The following is a 23,915-nucleotide window of genomic DNA, read 5'->3' as shown; positions in this document are numbered from 1 at the left end:
CCATTAATTCCAAAACATTTTTACCACCCCCCTAAAGAAACCTCAGACCCATTTAGCAATACTCCTCATTCTCTCCTCTGCCCAGCCACTGGCAAACACTAATCTGCTTTTTGTCTTTATGGATTTACTTATTTGGGACATCTCATTTAATGGAATTATAAAATATGTGACCTTTTGTGTTTGGCTTCTTTTACTTACCATAAGATTTTCAAGGTTCATCCATGTGTAGCATATACCAGTACTTCATTCCTTTTTATGGATGAATAATATTCCATTGTATAGATAAGCCACATTTTGTTTATTTCTCAATCGATGGACATTTGGGTTGTTTTTACTTTTTGGCTATAATGAATAATGTTGCTATGAATATTTCTGTGCAAGTTTTTGTTTGAATACCTGTTTCCATCTCCCTGGATATATGCCTATAAGTAGATTTCCCAGGTCATGCGGCAGTTCTGGGTTTAACTTGACTTACCTGCAAATGTGCTGATTCTTCTGCCTGCTTGTATCTGCTGTTGAACCCTTCTCGTGAATTCTTCACTTGAATTATTAAACTTCTTCTTCTCCAGAATTTCTGTTTGATTCCTTTTTACAATTTCCATTTCTTTATTGATATTTTTCTATTTAGCAAGACACTTTTCTCATAATTTCCTTTAGCTCTCCGGAAATGCTTACAATAGTTTATTTAGAGTCTTTCTCTAGTAAGTCCAATATCTATGCTTCTTCAGGGAAATTTTTTATCAATTTATTTTTCTCCTGTGTATGGGCCACAGTTTCTTCATTCTTTAAATGCCTTATATTTTTTGTTGTTGTTGAAAACTGGATATTTTGAGTATTGCAATGTGCTAATTGTGAAAATCAGATTTTCTCCCCTTCTTAGGGTCTGTTATCGCTTATTGTAATTGTTTTGTGTTTGTTTAGTGACTTTCCTGAACTAATGTTATGAAGTATGTATTTGTCATGTGTGGCCACGCAAGTGTTTTTTGTGGTATGTTCAGTCAGCTAATGATTTGGCATAGATTTCCTTCAGTGCCTAAACCCAACAAACAAAAAAAATAGATTGTGGCGATGTTTGCACAACTCTGAATATGCTAAAAATAATTCAGTTGTACACTCAAAATGAGTGAATTGTATAATATGTAAATTATACCTCAGTAAAGCCCTGGAGGAGGAGGAAGGGGAGGAAAAGGAGCACTGGCAGAACTCTGCCTAGTAGTGCTGTCGAAAGCTGCTGAGTGAGACGTCCTGCGGCAGGGGGTGAATCTGCAAGTCAGGAGCCTGGGCTTAGGGAACTCACAAGAACAAGCTGCGTTTCCCTTGTACTGATTAAATATAGAATTTGATTTTAAAATACTGCAGGTTGAAAATTATTTTCATTATGAATTTTTAAGGCATTTTGCTTCATTTCTAGCTGTCTCTATTAATTGGCTTTTGATTCTGTAAAGTCCAGTGCCCCCAACCCCTCAAGGCCCTTAGTAAATGGCTTTGTTTTTTATTTGTTTTTTCGTTTGTTTTGTTTTGCTGTTGGTGCTCTGGAAATATTTTGGATTTTGTGTTTATCTTTGGTTTTCTGAAATTTTCTAATGTTGTACTTTTGTGTAGCCTTTTTTTTTTTCCCAGTGTTTTTTCCAGAGAATTTGGTGAACTTCAGTTTCAAGACTTGGGTTCTTCTGATGTGGAAATTCGTGGCTATTTCTTTGATAATGTTTCTTTTCTCCATTTTCTGTGTGTTCTCTTCCTGAAACTATTATATTAGTAATATGTTAGTAATATTAGCCTACTTGATTCTCTAGTTGGTTCTCTGATTTTCTTATATTTTATTTCTTATTTTCCATCTTCTTATCTTTTGGGTTTACTTCCTAAGCCCTTCCTCAGCCTTCCTCAGTTTTTTTATCTGGCAGCACAGTCCAGAGAGCAACTTGGAATTGAGTATTAGCTATTAGTTCTTTTAAAAGCCACTGGAAAATCCTCATTCACTTCTTCCACATTATGTAGCAGCAACAACAACTGCACAATCTCTCCCTTCCTCCTTCCCTTTTTTCGTTCTCTAAAATCAGACTCTTTAGCCCCCAGTTCCCCTTCCTTTTTAAAGGATCTCTATTGAGGTATACTTTGCATGTAACAAGCTTCACTATTTTAAGTATGCATTTTATTGTCTTTTTAGTAAATTTGCAGTTTGTGCAACCATCAGCACAGCTAAGTTTTAGAACATTTTCATCAGCACAAAAAGAACCCTGTACACATTTGCAGTCAATCCCAAGCCCCAGTCCCAGCCCCAGGTAACTTGATACTAATCACTGTCTATCTCTGCTAATCTGCCTCTTCTGGAAATTTCATGTAAATGGAATCATATAATATGTAATATTTTGCCTATGACTTCTTCTATTTAACATCAATAGTTTCTTCCTTTTAATTACTGAATAAATATTCCATTCTATAGCTATATCACATTTTGTTTATGTACCAGTTGATGGACATTTTTATTGCTTTTAATTTTGACTAGAATTTCATAATGTTCCTGTGAACATTCCCATAAAAGTTTTTGTGTGAACGTAGAGTTTCATTTCTCTTGGCGAAAAGTGGGAATATTATGTCATATGGTAAGTGTTTATGTAACTTCAAGACGAATTCTTTTCAGTGACTGTATCACTAGCAATATCTGCAAATTCTAGTTTCTCAGAGTTTTTACAATTTATTTTGCTTTTATTTCTTTTGCCTTGGGAGACTGATCTAAGAAAATATTGCTGTGATTTATGTGTAAGAATATTTTGCCTGTGTCCTCTTCAAGGAGTTCTGTGATGTCATGTCTTATATTTAGGTCTTTGAATCATTTTGAGTTTATTTTTGTATATGATGTGAGAGAGTGTTCTAACTTCATTGATTTACATGAGGTTGTCCAGCTTTCCCAACCCCACCTGTTGAAGAGGCTTTTCTCCATCATATAGTCTTGCCTCCTTTATCATAGATTAATTAACCATAAGTGTGTGGGTTTATTTCTGGACTCTATTCTGTTCCACTGATCTGTATGTCTGTTTTTGTGACAAAACCACATTGTTCTGACTACTGTAGCTTTGTAGTATTGTCTGGAGTCTGGGAGAAGGGTCATGCTTTCAGTTTTGTTCTTATAAATTCTTATAATAAGAAAATATCTACAGCAAATGACCTAACAAGCCACCTAAAATGCTACAAAAAGAAGAGCAAACTAAACCTATACTAGAAGAAAGGAATTCATAAAAAGGAAAAATCGTCAAAATAGAAAACAATACATACAATTAAAATGCCCAAAACTAGTTCTTTGAAAAGAGAAATAAAACTGACAAATCTCAAGGACAAATTAATTAGTAAAGAAAAAGAACATAAATGAGCAATACCAAGGATAAGAAGGGAGTTATCACCACATATCCTACAGGCATTAAATAGAAAATAAGAGAATAACTTCAGGCCAACAATTGACAACTTGGATGAAATGGATGTACTACAAGTGCTTGTGTGGATGTATTTATTCATTTCCCTTTGGTAGAAAACTAGGAGTGAAACTGCTGGATTATGTGGTAAGTTGGAAATTGGACTCAACTGGAATAGCTAAAACTAAAAAATCATAATGAACTATCAGTATCAAATGGAACTTAATCAAATTTAAAAGCTTTTCACAGCAAATGAACAAAATGAACATCAACATCATCAACAAAATGAAGACAGCCTACGCAGTGGGAGGAAATATTTGCCAAAGATGTGGCCGATGGGTCAATATCCAAATATACAAACAGCTCATACAACTCAATAACAAAAACACAAACAACCCAATCAGAAACTGGGTAGAGGACCTAAAAGACACTTCTCTGAAGAAAACATACAGATCACCAACAGGCAAATGAAAAGATGTTCAACACCATTAATTATTAGAGAAGTGCAAATCCAAACCACAGTGAGGTATCCACCTCATACCCATCAGAATGGCCATTACCAGTAAGTCTACAAATAACAAATGTTGGAGAAGATGTGGAGAAAAGAGAACAAAATTTACACTGTAGGTGGGAATGTAAATTGGTGTAGCCATTAGGGAAAACGGTATGAAGTTTCCTTAAACTAAAAATAGAATTACCATATGATACAACAGTCCTACTCCTGGGTGTATATTCAGAAAAAATGAAAACTAATTTGAGAAGATACATGCACGCCAGTGTTCATGGTCGCACTATTTACAATAGTCAAGACATAGAGACAACCCAGGTGCCCACCAACAGACGATTGGCTTAAGGTGTGATATATATACACAGTGGGCTATTTCTCAGCCATAAAAAAGAATGAAATACTGCCATTTGCAGCAACATGGATGGACCTAGAGATTATCATATTAAGTGAAGTAATTCAGAGAAAGACAAATATTTTATGTCATCACTTATATATGGTGATGATGTCTGAAAGTAACACAAATGAATCTATATGTAAAACAGAAAGAGACTCACAGACATAGAAAAAAAAACTTACGGTTACCAAAGGGCAAAGGGAGAGATGGAAGGATAAATTATTACATGTAATAACCTTAATGGAAAATAATCTGAAAAAAATATGTATAAACAAATCACTTTGCTGTTCACCTGAAACTAACACAATATTGTAAATCAACTATACTTCAATTTAAAAAAAGAATTTATAAGTTTCCCTCGGAGCACGTTTTAGCTGCACTCCACCAATTTTGACATGTTATACGTTCTTAGTTAAATGTATTTTAAATTTCTTCATTATTTTATCTTTGACTTGTGAATAATTGAGAAGTATATTATTTAATTTCCAAGATATTTGAGGTTTTTCTGGGTATCTTATTGATAGATTTCTTGATTTACTATGTTCTATATGATTTCAAGCTTCTTAAATTTATTTTATTTTTACTATTTAGCATTTTTGTTGTTGAGGTAAAGTTGATGTATACATTACATTAGTTTCAGGGTTATGACATAATGATTTGATACTTGTATATTTTGGGAAATGATCACCTCAATAAATCTAGTTAACATCTGTTACCATACATAGTTAATTTTTTTCTTTTGTGATGAGGACTTTTAAGATTTACTCTCTTAGTGACTTTCAAATATGCAATACAGTACTATTAACTATAGTCACCATGATGTACATTACATCCGTAGGACTTATTTTATAACTGGAAATGTGTACCTTTTTACCTCCTTCACCCACTTTACCCACTCCCTACTCCCACTGCTGGCAACCACCAATCTGTATAAGTTCATGGTTTTTTGTTTTAAGATTCTATGTATAAGTGAGGTCATACAGTATTTGTGTTTCTCTGTCTGACTTAGCATAATGCCCTCAAGTTCTATCCATGTGTTGCAAATGGCAAGATTTCCCTTTTTTTATGGCTGAGTAATATTCCTGTGTGTGTGTGTGTGTGTGTGTGTGTGTGTGTGTGTGTGTGTGTACACAACATTTGCTTTATCCATTCATCCATCATTGGGTACTTAGATTGTTTCCATATCTTGGCTATTATAAATATGCTGCAATCAACATGGTGGTGCCTATATGCTTTCAAATTATGTTTTTATTTTCTTCAGAAAATGTGGTAGTTCTAATTTTAATTTTAAAGAATCTCCATACTGTTATCCATAATTGTTGCACAAATTTACATTCCGCCAATACTGCACAAGTGTTCCCTTTATTCAACATCCTTGCCAACACTTGTTATTCTTTGTCTTTTTTGATAACACCTTTCTAACGGGTAATATCTCATTGTGATTTTGATTTACATCTTCTGATATTAGTGATGTTGAGCATCTTGTATATGTTGTATATGTTGGCCATCTGTATGTCTTCTTTACAAAAATGTCTATGCAAATCTTCTGCCCATTTTTTTTTTTTAAACTTTTTGTTTTGAACAGTGACATTTGTTTACTTAGGTTTTGGGGGGGTAATTAGGTTAATTGATTGATCTATTCTTAGAGGAGGTACCGGGAATTGATCCCAGGACCTCATACATGCTAGGCATGTGCTCTACCACTTGAGCTATACCCTCCCCCATCTGCCCATTTTTTAATCAGGTTTTTTTTTTATTTGCTATTGTGTGAGTTCTTTATATATTTTGGATAATAGCCCCTTATCAGATATATGATTTGCAAATATTTTCTCCTATGCAGTAAGCTGTCTTTTCATTTTGTTGATAATTTTCTTTACTGTGTAGAAGACTTAGTTTGATGTAGTCACACTCATTTATTTTTCCTTTTTGTTGCCTTTGCTTTTGGCATCAAATCCAAAAAATCATTGCCAAGAGTGATGTCATGGAGCTTACTGCCTATGTTTTCTTCCAGGAGTTTTATGGTTTCAGGTCTTACATTCAGGTCTTTAATCCATTTTGAGTTAATTTTTGTGTATAGTGTAAAGTAGGGGATCCAGTTTCATTCTTCTGCACATGGCTGTTCAGTTTTCCCAGTACCATTTATTGAAAAGACTGTCCTTTTCCTATTGTATAGTTTTGGCTCCTTTGTTGCATATTAATTGACTGTATATTTGTGGGTTTATTTCTGGGTTCCCTTTTCTGTTCCATTTAGTTATATGTCTGTTTTTAGGCCAAAACCATACAGTTTTGATTACTATAGCTTTATAATATAGTTTGAAATCAGAGAATGTGTTGCTTTCAGCTTTCTTGCTCTTTCTCAAGTTTGTTTTGGTTATTTGGGGGTCTTTCATGATTCCATAAAAATTTTTAAATTCTTTGTTCTATGTCTGTGAAAAATGCCATTGGAATTTTGATAAGGATTGCATTGAATCTGTAGATTACTTTGGGTAGTGTGGACATTTTAACAATATTCTTCTAATCCATGAGCACAGAATATTTTTCCATTTATTTTGTCTTCATTTTCTTTAATTAATGTCTTAGAGCATACAGATCTTTCTTTCCTTGATTAAATTTATTCCTAGGCTTTTTTGTTCTTTGATACAACTGTAATTGGGATTGTTTCCTTATTTTATTTTTTTGATAGTTTATTAGTGTCTAAAAATACAGTAGATTTTTATATATTGACTTTGTATCCTACAACTTTACTGGATTCATTTATTAGTCTAACAGTTTTTGGTAGAATCTTTAGTGTTTTCTGTGTTGCCTACAAATAGTGACAGTTTTACCTCTTCCTTTCCAATTTGTATACTTTTAGCTTTTTCTTGCCTAATTGCTGTGGCTAGGACTTCCAATACTATGTTGAATAAAAGTGGTGAGAGTGGCCATTGTTGTCTTGTTCCTCCTCTAAGAAGAAAAACTTTCAGCTTTTCACTAGTGAGTATGATATTAGCTGTGGGCTTGTCATGTATGGCCTTTATTATGTTGAAGAATATTCCTTTTATACCCATTTTTTGAGAATTTTTATCATAAATGGATACTGAATTTTGTCAAATGATTTTTCTGTATCTATTGAGATATCATAAGATTTTTGTCCTTCATTTTGTGATGTAGTATATCACACTGATTGATCTGTGGACATTGAATCATCCTTGTATCCCTGGATTAAATCCTATTTAATCATTCTGTATGATCCTTTTAATGTATTGTTGAACTTGGCTTGCTATTATTTTTGTTGAGGATTTTTGCATCAATGTTCATCAAAGATACTGGCCTGTAATTTTATTTCCTTCTGGTACCCTTTTCTGGTTTTGTTATCAGGGTGATGCTGGCTTCAAAAAATGAATTTGGGAGTGTTCCCGCCTCTTATATTTTTTGGAAGAGTTGAGGATTGGTATTAATTTTTCTTTGAATGTTTGGTAGAATTTACCAGTGAATCCATCTGGTCCTGAACTTTTGTTTATTGGGAGATTTTTGATTACTGATTTAGTTTCCTTACTAGAGATCAGTCTGTTCATATTTTCTGTTTCTTCATGTTTCAGTCTTAGTAGGTTGTATGTTTCTAGAAACTTATCAGTTTCTTATAGGTTGTCAAGTTTGTTGCATATAACTGTTCATAATACTCTCTTATCCTCTGTATCTCTGTAGTTTCAGTTGTAATGTCTCCTCTTTCATTTATTGTTTTATTTGAGTCCTCTTTGTTCAGACCTTTTAAACTTATTGAGACTTGTTTTATGGCCAACATATGGTCTGTCTTGGTTACTGTACCATATCTACTTGAATATAATTTGTATTTTGCCATAGATGTAGTTTTTAAAATGTCAGTTAAATCAAGGTGATTTATAGTATCACTAAGATCTGTGTGTTTTCTGTTTTTGTTTTTGTTTTTTTGTCCACTTACACCAATTGCTGAGGGAGGGTTTTTACAATACCTGGTATTTTTGTGGAATTGTGTATTGACTCCTTTGTTTCTGTCAATTTTTGCTTCATGTATTTTGAAACTCTTTCCCTAGGGACAACACATTGATAATTGTTATCTCTTTATCTAATGTTAAGATAGCCACTCCAGGCTTCTTATTCTTAGTCTTTGAGTGGTATATCTTTTTATGTTCATATACTTTCAACCTGTCTTTATATTTAATGTATATCTCTTGCTGGCAGCATGTAACAGGATCTTCTTTTTTTTATTCATTGTGTCAACTTATGGCCTTTAACTGTAGTGTTTAACCTAGGATTTGTGGCCCTCAGATCAAATGCCTGTTTTGGAAATTAAATTTTATTGGAAGACAGCCACATACTTTATTTGGTTATTATCTGTGCCTGCTTTTCTGCTACAAGACAGAGTTGAGTAGTTGTGACAGAGACTACATGTCCTACAATTCTTCAAATATTTACTCTCTGACCCTTCATGGAAAAATTTTGCTGATTCTGTAGTCCCTGATACACAGTTGGTGTATAGTAAATGTTTCATGAATTGAATTATTTTGATTGTATTAATTTTTTAGTAAGTTAATATAAAGACTAGATATAGGGTTCCATTTTGGCAGGATGTGAATTGCTCAATAGGTGTTAACAGCTGTTAATATAATACAAGATTGCTCTACTAGATAATAACCAGGTAAAAGAAGCCATGTATTACCAGTTTTCTGAAATGGTTCTCTTTCTTTCACTTTTTTCCTGGTTAGTTGGCTTTGTTTCCATGTAAAAAGAAAATTGGAGGCAGTAGATGCTTGTCAGAGCTTTTTCCCCCTTCTCTTTTACATAAACTGTTTACCACTTTATAAAATACCAAATAGTTAAGGGACATCCAGGAAGAAATGAAGAAATGAGCCAAAAGGCATTTCGGGAGAGTTCTGCATTTTGTAGCATTACATTTGATGTTTAATATCCACAGAGAGAATCAAATACAGCAGAGATTTCCTGTTGAAGCTCTCAAATGTTTCCATCTGCAGAAAAAAACCAGACTTTCTGCCTGATCATCCCATTGTACTTCAAAAACCAGTAAGTAGTTTTCTAATTTTGTATTGTTTTAATTCTAAGTATCTTTTAAAGATTTTCATAGTGTTTTAAATCTAAAATATTTGTCTTTTAAAAATCTTAACCTTTCTCATTGTGAAATATAATTCAGAAAAGTACCTAAATCTAAATGTATAATATAACCAATTACTGTAATTACCACTCTGGTCAAGAAATAAAATGGAACCATAATATTTTGGAAGTATTTTTCTATTTGAAAGGTCATGGAAAGAAAACCCACGTTATCTTCTAAAAGTTCTATTGTTTTGTTTTTCAATTAACTTTTATAATTTACATACAGTAAAATTGATTGGGGTCAGGTTTTATTTTTTCCTGCATGAACGTCCAGTCATCCTAGAAATGTTTATTGAAAGAATAGTCCTCTTCTACCTTTGTGGCAATATATTTATTTGTGGTCTGTTTCTGGGCTCTGCTCTGTTGAGTTAGTCTTTTTATACAATAAAACAACATTTACTATTTTTCAACATGTCTTTGCTGTTTCTTAGTCCTTTATAATTTGTGTCACCTTATCGTTGAGTTAGTCTTTTTATACAATAAAACAACTTTACTATTTTTCAACAGTCTTTGCTGTTTCTTAGTCCTTTATAATTTCTGTGTCACCTTATCAAATTCTATCAGAATAAATATGCATAATAAATATGTACATTTAGCTTTTAGGATATTGATTAGGAAGGACATGGGTCTTGGCATTAGGCTTGGGTTCAAGTTTTAGCTCCACTGGTATATGGTTCACACTTAGGAAGTCACTTAACCTTCTTGAACTTCAGTTTTGCAATTGCAGATAAAGGTGATGATCTTTAGTTGTTAGGATTAAATGAAGCGTATGAAAGTACTTTTAGTATGGTATTTCTCTCTCATTATGTACTCAGTAAGTGTTGATTTCCATCTTTTATGACCTTTGGTTCCATTTTGCCTGGAATTTGACTTTCTTTTATTTAGTTTTCATAAACACTATTTTATATAGGTAAAAACATATAAAAGGTATACAGGCATATCTCTGAGATACTGTAGGTTTGGTTCCAGACTACCACAATAAAGCAAACATTGCAATAAAGGGAGTCACATAAATTTTCCCAGTGCATATAGAAGTTCTGTTTACACTATACTGCTGTTAGTTGTGCAATAGCATTATGTCTTTAAAAATGTACACAACTTAATGAAAAAGTTAGTTAAAAAATGCTAACCAACATCTGAGCCTTCAGCAAGTTGTAATCTTTTTGCCGTAGTAACATCAAAGATAACTGATCACAGATCAACATAACAAATATAATAATAATAATGAAAAAATTTTAAATACTGGGAGAATTACCAAAATACAACCTAGAGATGCAAAGTGAGCAGATGCTGTTGTAAAACTGGTGTCGATAGGCTTGCTCGACACAAAGTTGCCACAATTCTTCAGTTTATAGAAAACACAGTATCAATCAACAAAGCACAGTTAAGCAAGGCGTGCCCGCAGCATAGTGTTGAGGTGAGCCCAGACTATAGGTATGCTGAGAATGCCTCACATGTGAGATACCGGATCCCTCCTGTGTTCTCCACTTGGGGGATTTCTAACCTTTTGGAATCCATAGCTTTTTTTTTTTCCTTAGGTTTTTTTTTTTTTTTTTGTATTTTAATTTATTCAAAGTGCATTTCAACGTTTCTTACCTTGTGGACCTCCAGACAATTCTTTTAAAAATCAAAACATAAACTTAAAAGTTTTCTTTTTAATACCTTGCACACAAGGAATATTTAATGAGGAAGAGTGTCCTGATGGTATTTGAATTTTTCTACCTATTCAGAGACCTGAGGGGCATATAATCATTGGTCTGCAAGGATAAATCTAAACTTCGGTGTCGTATCAAATATAGTCACTTTCTCATCTAGAGGCTTTCCACTTCTAAGCACATTTATTTTATCAGTAAAAGTTTGACATACACATTACTTTGAACAAACTTTATACATCAGAATTGAGTTTACTTTTGTTTTATACATAATATTTTTTAAAAACTAGGTACCACAAAAACAGAACAGGTTTGGAACACAATCTATTTTAAAATGAACTGCATATGTTTTACTAAACACAGAACTGCTTTATTTGACAAATTCCAGCTACCTTAATAGTTTTTGTAGTAACATGCATTTAGATCTGTAAACACTTAGTAGGGTCACAGTATTTGGTTTGATAAACTAATTAGTAAAAGCTGCATTCATTCAAGCTAACTGATAAATTAAGTTTTTCTTCTTTATTACAGGAAAACAACCTAAGTTTTAAGTAGCATTTTAAAAACAAATGTATTTGAAGATAAAGAATTATTCGTTTTCTATTTTGGACACCAGCAAATGAAGTGGATCTAGTAACAATAACTGTCATGGACTGCAACAATTCAATTTACTTTTGATGGTTGAGTATTTAGTTTCTCCTAAAATGAGAAAGATATTTTAAACTATAAAGAATTTTCTAATCAGTTTCAGCTTTGCAGGCAGTTTCCTGCATAAATTGGGAAGTAACACTGGAAAGGAGGAATTTGGTTAGTGAAATGGGAAGACTATGTAATTTGCAAGCTACTTGCAATTTTTTGTTTTTCATCACTTGTAATAATGGAATGGAAATGTAAGGTATAAAGATTCTCAAATATAAAGTATTTGCTACTATGTATATATGATACGTAATTTCTTGTTGCTTTTGAAGTTGCTTTTGTTCTGTTTCCCACTGATTTCATACCAGCACTTGAAAGGATCTTTATAATCTCTCTAGTGGCTTAGAATGATTCAGGTGGTTCAGTGAAGGAGGAAGGAGGGAGAATACTTTAATTGGTACTTCTTCTCAAAGATATGACTGGTCTCTAGGTTTGTGAAAGTTAACAACAGTGTCTAAGATTCTTTTATTTCTAAAGAGGAAAAATTTAGGCATTTGCAAATAATTGAGGTGCATTAAATTTCAATTCTATAATTTCTGATAAGAAGAACATGTATGGATGAAGAATTTGGGGGTTTAAACTTTTAGCTCCTAGAAATTTTATACAAAAATCTGCAGTTCATCACTCTGGATGTTACTCTTGTTTAAAAAAAAAAAAAGTTTTCCAGCACAGTGTCAAAAAAAATTGCTGATACAGAGATAAGTGTAAACTCTCCTAGTTCGATTCTCCCAGATTCTCTCAGATTCCCGGGTCTGTTGGCAAGGCATTCAGGGACATCATTTGGCAGAAAGCTTATCTTAAACTGAATTCTGAACTCCTAAAACCAGTAACTTTTTCTTCGCTGGTCTTGGGGCTTGTTACCCAGGTTCACACTTTAGTCCATGGCAGGTTTGCCATCTTGGTCTTTAGTATACCCCTCTCATTGCTTTGTTCCCCAGAAAAAAGGATTGCTTTTTAAGTAGGGGGAAAAAAACCTTCATTAATTTATTGGTTACTTTAATCTGAGTTTATACCTAGAGCCCAGTTTTTCCCTTTTGTTTTTGCTCTACTCTTTCCCTTTTTATTATAGGTTCCAGTATTTACATGTGTATGAATGTACACGTACACTCTCACACACATACACAAAAACACATGTGTAATTTATGTAGGAACTGGGGTCATCTAAATTAATGAAGTAATAAAAGAGCTTCGGTCAGAATTACCATATAATTACATTGGTTTGCTTTATTATTTGCCTATTCTCAGTGTCTTTTGACTATAGTTAAAAAATTTGATAGAACCCATTCCAGTTTCAATTAAAGAGCCCTTCCACTTAGCACTGTTACTGAGGGCAGAACCTTTTTAAAGTCATGCTACCATTCTATTTTGGAAACTACCAAGTATCCTAAAGACCTGATACACTTTCTGAATCTGATACTGAAATGGGCTGGCCTGAACAATGTATTGATTGGCTATAATTTGTATTTTTGAAACCATTTATAACCAGCGTTTTCAAGAAGAGATTGTATGTCAAAATTCCCCGAGGTTTCAAAGTCTTCTGATCCTTTCTTACTGTATGTAATCAGAGTGAGACTGCAAAGACTGTTTTATTGTGTTTGCCTTTGTACATATGTATAGCTTGTTTGAATAATCATTGTGCATCTCTATTAATGTTGTTCTTTGCCTTGTATATGTAAATTAAAAGAGTTGAGCCAGGTGTTGTTTCATAGTGTTTGTCATCTTTAGAAATGACCAGACACACACACACACACAGACACACACACACACACACACAGATGTGTGTGTCTGTATATGTCAGAATTTACTACCTATGTCTAGTAGAAGCTATTAAAATTCTTTATTCAGACTGAGGACTGATGGTATACAAAGGTATTGGTAAAAGTTAAAATTCCATAGATTAGTTTGATAAAATATTTTAGGTCAACTTTTATATTTAAAAAATAAAATGTTAGTTCAAACTTTCTTTTCTTTCTGAGTTTTCCAACAGTAAAAAAAAAAAAAAAAAATCACCTTATATTTTTTCCTGGAAGACCTGTGATTTCAAAGGAATTTGGACTAGAGAATAATATGGTAACAAATTTCTGTATGCACTGCGTTTTCATTAGCATTTATCAGAATAGAAGAGAGTTTATTAAAAGATTTAATTTATGAGCTTGTACAGCAGAGTATATAGGTACCTACTTTTAGTTGTTCTATTGAAACTAGAAAATAGATGTTTTCTGTCCACTGCATGTTTTGTTATTTCCCTAAAATTTTGTACTTGTTTTATATTTCTTTCTTGTTCACTTAGGTTAAAATTTTGTTTTAAAAATATTTTGAAATCATTATCTACTGCAAATGTCGATTTTTCATAAGAAAAGTTAGACCTCTGAGTCACATAGCTCTGGATCATGTGCCAAAAACTTTGAACCATATTTTCTCAAAGTAAAACTCTCCTCTTTTCTTGAATGGTTTAACTTACATACATGGAGTTATGCTAATAAATGATGTAATGGCGTTACATTAGTAAGTGGTACCCCGTGACAGAACTGTTTCCTTGTGAAAACCAGTTTATAACTTGACAGATGGCTAGAGATGATACTGGTTGTAATTAAGGTTGTTTCATCCTCATGTGTTAACTTTCTTCTTAAGCTTAAACACCTTAAGCTCACAGTTCTAGAGGCCGAAAGTCCCAGAGTGCCAGCAGAGCTGGCTTCCCTTGAGGCCTTTGTCCTTGACTCGCTGTTGGCCACCTTCCTGCTGTGTCCTCATGTGGCCTCTTCTCTGTGCACATGCATCCCTGCTGTCTCTCTGCGTGTAGAGACACCAGTCATACTGGATCACGTATTAGCTTTTTAAGTAACAAAGTGAGTAGTCACAGGGTCATGAGCTGGAAATGGAGTAGGTATTACTAATGAAGAGAAGATTTCACTTGCAGAATAGCAGATACTTAAAAATCACAAAACACGGATTTAACCTTTATAGTTTATGACAGAACTACAAAAGCTATCCTATGAGATAATACACTAAAAGTTCTCACTTTAAATATTTTTCTTTATCGTAACAGTTTTTTTCCTTTATGTGTAGCCTTTTTCACACATGAGGATTTTGTGACTAAAAGATTTTAGGTTACAATGTAACAACATATCAGCAAATATTGACAATAATTGTGAACTTTGAAAGATGAGCTAAAATTCACATGAAAGATAAAGTTACAAAAGTAATTTAAGAAGAGTGCACATCTAAGGGTAAATATATTCAAACAAAAGTATAGAGCAAATTAAGTACAGGGAATTTTCTAATTCACACTTCATATGCGAACACTTGTTTTTCACTTGGAACCATAAAGAAAACGTTTAGGAACATCTTAGTTGTTCAGGATCCACCATGAAGCTGAAAAGAGAAACACAGTCTTTTAAATAATGAAAATAGCTGCCAGGGTTGTTAGTTCAAGTAGCAAATCATTTTTGAAGAGACCATCCTCCCCCACGTTGAGTCTACAGAATTACTTATCTTTCAAGTCGCTGTTTCCTGGCTGAATTGAACTCTCCTATGCCATTGTTAGTTGCACCTTATATCTCTTGTCACTTGGCTGTAGTCTTAACTAAAAATTTTCATTACATATAATAGAGCTTGTTTTGGCAATGAAATGCCCTGAAGATAAAATCATGTTGATGTTGCTTTAATCTACCCAGTTCAGGAAGATTGGGCATGAGCAAATGCATGTGTTTTAAATGGTAATCTTTAGTACATGTATACTGTAAAATTGGGAATGTTCTCCCCAGTAATATGTATTCCAAAGACAAACCTATGGCAAAGAAGTAAGACTGGTGGAATGAGGTGAGAAACAGACAAAATGGAAAGGATTAAAATTTGTTTGCAAAGCTGTTTGAATAATACACTAACTGGCAACAGGATCTTTCTTCTGTATCCTCTTTTCCCGCAACCATGGGCCCTTCTCCTTTGCCAAGGGATATTTTGCTTTGCAGACCCGTTCTCGTACTCATTTTGTCCAGGTGTTTTATGATGGCTAGCCTGCCATAATCCAGTATGCCTCATTTAAAAGATTTTTATACTTGAGAGCTCATATTTTGACTTATATTTTTATATGTAGATATAGTCTGGTTTAGTTGCTTTATCTCTAAAGATGTATCTTAGGTAAACCACTTAGGAATCTTAATTTAAAAAGCAATCTTATTAGAAATCATAATTTTTGAGTTAAATTAGTAATACAGACCCACTCATTCTATGTCTCTAACTATACATAATAGCTTTTTCTCTGACTTTTTTATTTTACGTCTAAATATGTGCAGCTAAAATGTTTCAAAGTGTGTTTACTTTTAGCCTTCATAACAATGTAACAAACAAAATGCACAAAACTAGTTATTAAAATATAAGAAGCCATATGGACATTAAAAATATAATATGAATAAGCTCATTTCACCTTTTTGCCCAGGGAGATGTGTCTGCTGTTTGTCCTGGAGGTGAGTCTATTACAGTGATAAAACTTTCACTTTAAAATGGAGTAGGACGGGTGATTTCCAGTCAGGATGGCGGAGTGGTAGGACCAAGAGCTCGCCTCTCCTCGCAACTACAAACCACAACTGACTGCTAAACCACCATCAGAGGAAAAAAAGACCGGAACCTAGCAAAAAAGATTCTCTTCAACTGGAAACATAAAGAGGGAACCACAGCGGGATGGTAGGAGGGGTGTGCCTGCAATATAGTCTGGCCCCATTCCCCCAGCTGGGCGACCCACAAGTGAAAGAATAAGTCACAGAGGCCCTCCCACAGGAGTAAGAGCTCTGAGCCCCACATCAGGCTCCTCAGCCCAGGGCTCCAGCATTGAAGGGAGGAGACTCCAGGACATCTGGTTTTGAAGGCCAGTGGGGCTTAACTACAGGAGCCCCACAGGACTAGGGGAAGCAAAGACTTCATTCTCTTGGAAAGTGCACACACAATCTCACATGCACCAGGTCCAAGGGCAGAGGCAGTGACTTCATAGGAACCTAGGCCAGACCTGCCTGCTGGTTTTGGAAGGTCTCCTGGGATGGCAGGGGCTGGCGCAGCTCACCTAGGGGACATAAAAGGTGGTGGCAGACATTCCGAGAGTGTTCATCTACATCAGCTTTCCTGGAGGCTGACATCTTGACTGGATCATCAGCACCAAGACCTAGCTCCATCTAATAGCCTGTAGGCTTGAGGGCTGGGAAACCTCAGGTCAAAAAACAATACTGGATGAGAATGCTGACCCACACATCAGCAGACTTCCTGAGCCCACAGCTGCCTCTAGACACAGCCCTACCCACCAGAGGTCCAGGACCAAGCCTGACCCAGCAGTAGGCAGGCACCAACTCCTGCCAGGAAATCCACATAAGCCTCTAGTCCAGCCTCATCCACCAGGGGGCAGATACCAGAAATAAGGAAGTAACAATCCCAAAGCCTGTAGAAGGAGACCACAAACACAGTCCAGACTCTACACTGGGACCGGCTGGACCTTGGCCCTGGGTGACAAGAGAGGAATGTACTGCTGGGACACATAGGATGTTGCCGACAGAGGGCCATTTCTCCAAGGATGAGAAATGTAACTAACCTACCTAAAAATACAAATAGAAAGATAGAGTATATGAGGCGGCAGAGGAATATCTTCCAAGCCAAGGCACATGATAAAATCCCAGAAGAAGAAATAAGTGATGAGGAGATAGGCCATTTATCTGAAAAAGAGCTTAGCGTAATTATGGCAAAGATGTTCAGAGAACTCAAGAGGAGTATCGATGCACAGAGTGAAGTTTTTAGCAAAGAGTTGAAGAATATATTCTTAACTCTGTTAAAGAATAAAATTACTGAAATGAGTAACACTTAAAGGAACCAAGAATAGACTAAATGAAGCAGAAGAACAGATCAGTGAATAGAAGACAGGTTAGTGGAAATCACTACTGCAGAACAGAAAAAAGAATGAAAAGAAATGAAGACAGTTTAGGAGAACTCTGGGACAACATGAAGCACAGTAATATTCACATTATAGGGGTCCCAGAAAAGAGAAGAGAGAGAAAGGACCTGAGAAAAATTTTGAAGAGATAATCACTGAAAACCTCCTCAACTTGGGAAAGGAAACAGTCATCGAAGTCCAGGAAGCACAAAGAGTTCCACACAGGATCAACCCAAAGAAGAATACACCAAGCCATGTACTAATCAAATTGACAAAAATTAAGGATAAGGAAAAAATATTAAAATCAGCAAAAGAAAAGCAACAATAACATACAAGGGAGCTCCCATAAGGTTATCAGCTGATTTTTCAGCAGAAAGTCTACAGGCCAGAAGAGAGTAGCAAGATATATTTAAAGTGATGAAAGGGAAAAGCCTACAACCAAGAATACTCTATTCAGCAAGACTCTCATTCAGATTTGATGGAGAAATCAGAAGTTGCACAGATAAACAAAAGCTAAAAGAATTCAGCACCACCAAATCAGCTTTACAACAAATGTTAAAGGAACTTCTCTAGTCATCAAACCGTAAGAAAAGAAAACAAAAAGAAGAAACAGAAAAAAAAAAAAAAAAGACCTACAAAAACAAACCTAAAACAATTTTTTAAATGGCAATAGGAACATGTGTTTCAATAATTACCTTAAATATAAACGATCAAACACTCCAACCAAAAGACACAGATTGGCTGAATGGATACAAAAACAAGACCCGTATATATGCTGTCTACTAGAGACCCACTTCAGAGCTAGAGAGACACATGGAGGCTGAAAGTAAGGGGGTGGAAAAAGATTCCATGCAAACGGAAACCAAAAGAAAGCTGGAGTAGCAATACTTGTATCAGACAAAATAGATTTTCAAATAAAGACTGTTACAAGAGACAAGAACACCACATAATGCTTAGGAAGTCAATTCAAGAGACTACAACAATTGTACATATATATACACACCAACACAGGAGCACCTCAATATATAAGGCAATTGTTAACAGACATAAAAGGAGAAACTGACAATAACGCAATAATATTGGAGGACCTTAACACCCTACTTACATCAATGGACAGATCATATAGACAGAAAAGCAGTAAGGAAATACAGCCCCTAAATAACACCTGAGACCAGATGGACTTAATTGATATCTACAGAGCATTCCACCCAAAAGCAACAGAATACACATTCTTCTCAAGTGCATGTGGAACATTCTCCAGAACTGACCACATGCTGGCCCACAAAGCTAGCCTCAGTAAATTTAAGAAAATTGAAATTGTACCAAGCATCTTTTTCAACCACAGTGCTATAAGGTTAGAATTCAACTACAGGAAAAAAAAAACTGCAGAAACTGCAAATATGTGGAAGCTAAACAATGTTCTACCAAACAACCAATGAATCACTGAAGAAATCAAAGAGGAAATTAAAAAATACTTTGAGTCCACAAACTATAAATGCTGGAGAGGGTTTGGAGAAAAGGGAACCCTCCTACACTGCTGGGAATATAGCTTGGTGCAGCCATTATGGAAAACAGTATGGAGATTCCTCAAAAAGCTAAAAATAGACTTACCATATGATCCAGCAATCCCACTTCTGGGTATATATCCAGAAGGAACTCTAATGCAGAAAGATACACGCACCCCAATGTTCATAGCAGCACTATTTACAATAGCCAAGACATGGAACCAACCTAAATGTCCATGGACAGATGACTGGATAAACAAGTTGTGGTATATTTATTCAATGGAATACTACTCTGTCATAAAAAAGAATGAAATAATGCCATTTGCAGCAACGTGGATGGACCTAGAGATCATCATTCTAAGTGAAGTAAGCCAGAAAGAGAAAGAAAAATACTATATGATATCACTCATACGTGAAATCTAAAAAAAAAAAAAAAAAAAAAAAAAAAAAAAAGACACTGTAAACTCATCTACAAAACAAAAACAGACTTGCAGACTTAGTAACCATTTTTTTGGTTACTGGGGAAAGGGGGTGGGTGGGTGGGGATAAATTCAGGAGTTTGAGATTTACAAATGTTAGCCACTATATATAAAAATAGATTTTTTTGAAGTTTCTTTTGTAAAGCACAGGGAACTGTATTCAATACCTTGTAATAAACTTTAGTGGAAAAAAATGAAAATGACTATATATATGTATATATGTATGTATGTATGTATATGCATGACTGGGACATTTTGCTGTACACCAGAGACTGATACATTGTAATTGACTGTACTTCAATTAAAAAAAGAAGAAAATACAATTTGTTCCTTTGTAAAACAAAACAAACAAACAAAATATACTTCAAGACAAATGAAAATGGAAACACAATGATCCAAAACCTCTAGGATGCAGCAAAAGCAGTTCTCAAAGGGAAGTTTACGGCAATACATGCCTACCTCAGGAAACAAAAAATCTTAAGTAAACAACTAACCTTATACCTAAAGCAGCTAAAGAAAGAACAAAACCCAAATTTAGTAGAAGAAAAGAAATCATAAAGATTAGAGCAGAAATAAATGAAATAAAGACTAAAAAAAATAGAAAAGATCAACGAAACTAAAAGCTGGTTCTTTGGAGATAAACAAAATTGATAAACATTTAGTCAGACTCATCAAGAAAAAAAGAGAGAGGGCTCAACTTAATAAAATCAGAAATGAAAAAGAAGTTACAGCTGACACCACAGAAATACAAGGGATCATAAGAGGCTACTATGAGCAACTATATGCCAATAAAAAGGACAATGTAGAAGAAATGGACAATTTTTTAGAAAGGTACAATTTGCTGAGACCAAAGGAAGAAATAGACAATATGAATAGACCAGTATCAGGAATTGAATCAGTAATTTTAAAACTCCCAACAAAAGTCCAGGACCAGATGGCTTCATAGGTGAATTCTACAAAGCATTTAGAGAAGAGCTAACACCTACCCTTTTGAAACTATTTCAAAAAATTGCATAGGAAGGAACTCTTCCAAACTCATTCCATGAGGCCATCATCACCCTGATACTAAAACCAGACAAAGATATCACACACAAAAAATTATAGGCCAATATCACTTATGAATATAGATGCAAAAATCCTCAACAAAATACTAGCAAATCGACTCCAACAATGCATTAAAAGGATCATACACCATGATCAAGTGGGATTTATCCCAAAGATATAGGGATTTTTCATTATCCACTAATCAATCAATATGATACACCACATTAACAAGTTGAAGAATAAAAAAACCATATGATCATCTCAATAGATGCAGGAAAAGCTTTTGATAAAATTCAACATCCATTTATGATAAAAAGTCTTCATTTATGAGAACACACCTTAATATAATAAAGACCATATGTGACAAACCCACAACTAAGATCATACTTAACAGGGAAAAGCTGAAAGCATTTACTCTAAGATCAGGGACAAGACAAGGATGCCCACTCTCACCACTTTTATTCAACATAGTTTTGGAAGTCCTAGCTATAGCAATCAGAGAAGAAAAAGAAAGAAACGGAATCCAAATTGGAAAGAACTAACACTGTCACAGTTTGCAGATGACATACTATATAAAGAAAACCCTAAAGAAGCAGTCAGAAAACTACTAGAACTCATAATGAATTTGGTAAAGTTGCAGGATACAAAATTAATAAACAGAAATCAGTTGCATTTCTATACTCTAACAATGAAATAGGAGAAAAATAAACTAAGGAAACAATACCATCGCAGCAAAAAGAATAAAAAACCTAGGAATAAACCTACCCAAGGAGGCAGAAGACCTATACTCTAAAAACTAGAAGATACTGATGAAAGAAATTGAAGATGATATAAACAAATGGAAAGATACAGTGTTCTTGCATTGGAAAAATCAGTATTGTTAAAATGGCCGTACTACCCAAGGCAATATACAGATTCAATGTAATCCCTATCAAATCATCAATCACATTTTTCACAGAGCTAGAACAAAAAATGTTAAAATTTGTATGGAAACACAAAAGACCCCGAATAGCCAAAACAACCTTGAAAAAGAAGAATAGAGCTGGGGGAGTCATGCTCCCTGACTTCAGACTATACTACAAAACTACAGTCATCAAATCAGTACGGTACTGGCACAAAATAAGACACATAGATCAATGGAACAGGATAGAAAGTCCAGAAATAAAGCCATCCCCTTATGGTCAATTAATCTACGACAAAGGAGGCAAGAATGGGCAATGGAGAAAAGACAGCCTCTTCAATAAGTGGTGCTGGGAAAACTGGACAGCTACCTATAAAAGACTGGAATTTAACATTTTCTAACACCATATAAAAAAATAAATTCAAAATGGATTAAAAACTTAAATATAAAACCAGGTACTACAAAACTCCTAAAGAGAAACATAGATAGAACACACTCGGACATAAATCACAGCAATATATTTTTTGAACCAGCTCCTGGAGTAATGGAAATACTAGCAAAAATAAACAAACAGGATCTAATTAAACCTAAAAGCTTTTGCACAGCTAAGGATACCATCAACAAAATGAAAAGACAACCTACAGAATGGGAGAAAATATTTGCAAATGACGTGACTGACAAGGGACAAATTTCCAAAATATACAAACAGCTCATACACCTTAATATCAAAACACACACACACACACACACACACACACACACACACACACACACACACATACACACACACACACAAAAGTGGGCAAAAGACTTAAACAGACATCTCTCCAAAGAAGACATACAGATAGCCAACAAGCATATGAGAAGATCCTCAACATCACTAATTGTTAGAGAAATGCAAATAAAAACTACAACGAGAAATGACCTCACACCAGTCAGATTGGCCATCATTAAAGTGTCCACAAACAATAAATGCTGGGGAGGGTATGGAGAAAAAAGAACCCTCCTACACTGTTGGTGGGAATGAAAATTGATACAGCCACTATGGAGGACAGTATGGACGTTAACTAAAAAACTAAAAATAGACTTACCATATGATCCAGCAATCCTACTTCTGGGCATATACACGGAGAAAAATATAATTGAAAAAGATACATGCACCCCAAAGTTCATAGCAGCAGTATTTACAATAGTCAAAACATGGAAACAACCCAAATGTCCATCAACAGATGACTGGATAAAGAAGATGTGGTATATATACACGATGGAATACTACTCAACCATAAAAAAGAATAAAATAATGCCAATTGCAGCAACATGGATGGACCTGGAGATGGTCGTTCTAAGTGAAGTAAGTTGGAAAGAGAAAGAAAAATACCATACAATATCACTTATATGTGGAATCTAATAAAAAGGACACAAGTGAACTAATTATAATTTAGATGATTGATTTCTTAAATATGTGTAAGCACATTTGACTGTCCCTTATGATTGGATTACTGCATTCTGTTGATTATTATTTTGTGGTTGGCTTTATTCATTTGATAACTATGTAAGTTTAAAAAGCTAAAGCTCTAAACTGTTCTTAGAAACAATGAACAGTATATATATGTAAAGTTAAAGAAAAGAAATATCCAGAATAGATAAATTCAAAGAGAATGCATGTTGGTGGTTATCAGGGGCTAGGAGGAGGGTGCCAGTAGATGGAAAGTGCTTAATGTGTAAGAGGTTTTATTTTGGGTGATGGGAACGTTTTGGAACTAGATAGAAATGGTGTTTGCACAACATTGTGAATGTACTGAATGTCAATGAATTGTTCATTTTAAAATGGTTAATTTCTAGATTATGAGTTTCACCTCAGTAAATTATTTAAATAAACAATTAAATGCCAAATAAATAAATAAATAAAATGATGTAGGGTGCCCCAATAGATGTTAAAAATCTTCTTTGAATTAGGTTTTAAAAATTGTGTCAGAATCAAGCCTAACTTTTCTTTTTACTCTATCAAATTCCAGTGATCATTGCTGAAATTAGATGTGATATAAAATTAATGCAAAATAGGGTAGCAATTAAAAGGGATTAAATTGTATTGAATTTAAACTCTGAGAACAAGAATTGATCCCATTTTATTTGTGTTCAATTTTTCTCTCTAAATTAGAAATGCGCTGAGAGAGAAACAGTAATATAATGCATGTACCAATGACACTAATAGTGAATAGAAAGTTAATCCCAGATGATGAAGTAAAGTTGGACCAGAAAATCTATCAGGTAAGTATAAATGTCCTATTCTTGCTATG

General features: G+C 34.4%; 2 protein-coding genes across 4 annotated transcripts in view; one reads left to right on the top strand and one right to left on the bottom strand.

The window, feature by feature from the left end:
* C25H8orf88 (chromosome 25 C8orf88 homolog) overlaps positions 1-13,477 on the top strand; it is a 32,075-nt gene extending 18,598 nt beyond the window's left edge. For 2 of the 3 annotated variants that reach the window (XM_074352647.1, XM_074352648.1), the window contains exons 5-6: positions 9,237-9,343; positions 11,598-13,477. In XM_074352647.1, the coding sequence (XP_074208748.1) occupies positions 9,237-9,343; positions 11,598-11,636 (146 nt within the window). In that variant the 3' untranslated portion in view covers positions 11,637-13,477. The remainder of the gene's footprint in view (positions 1-9,236; positions 9,344-11,597) is intronic. The other variant, XM_074352649.1, reaches the window with a different exon arrangement.
* Positions 13,478-13,596: 119 nt separating this feature from the next.
* The window catches only part of NECAB1 (N-terminal EF-hand calcium binding protein 1), a 234,460-nt gene continuing 224,141 nt past the window's right edge, over positions 13,597-23,915 (bottom strand). Inside the window, exon 13 of the mRNA XM_010968406.3 lies at positions 13,597-15,153. Within this exon, the coding sequence (XP_010966708.1) occupies positions 15,128-15,153 (26 nt within the window). The 3' untranslated portion in view covers positions 13,597-15,127. The remainder of the gene's footprint in view (positions 15,154-23,915) is intronic.

This window comes from Camelus bactrianus, chromosome 25 (genome assembly GCF_048773025.1).
Source record: "Camelus bactrianus isolate YW-2024 breed Bactrian camel chromosome 25, ASM4877302v1, whole genome shotgun sequence".
Lineage (NCBI taxonomy): Eukaryota > Metazoa > Chordata > Mammalia > Artiodactyla > Camelidae > Camelus > Camelus bactrianus.
Note: the sequence above shows the minus strand (reverse complement) of the source record. Positions and strands in the feature narration are given on the sequence as shown.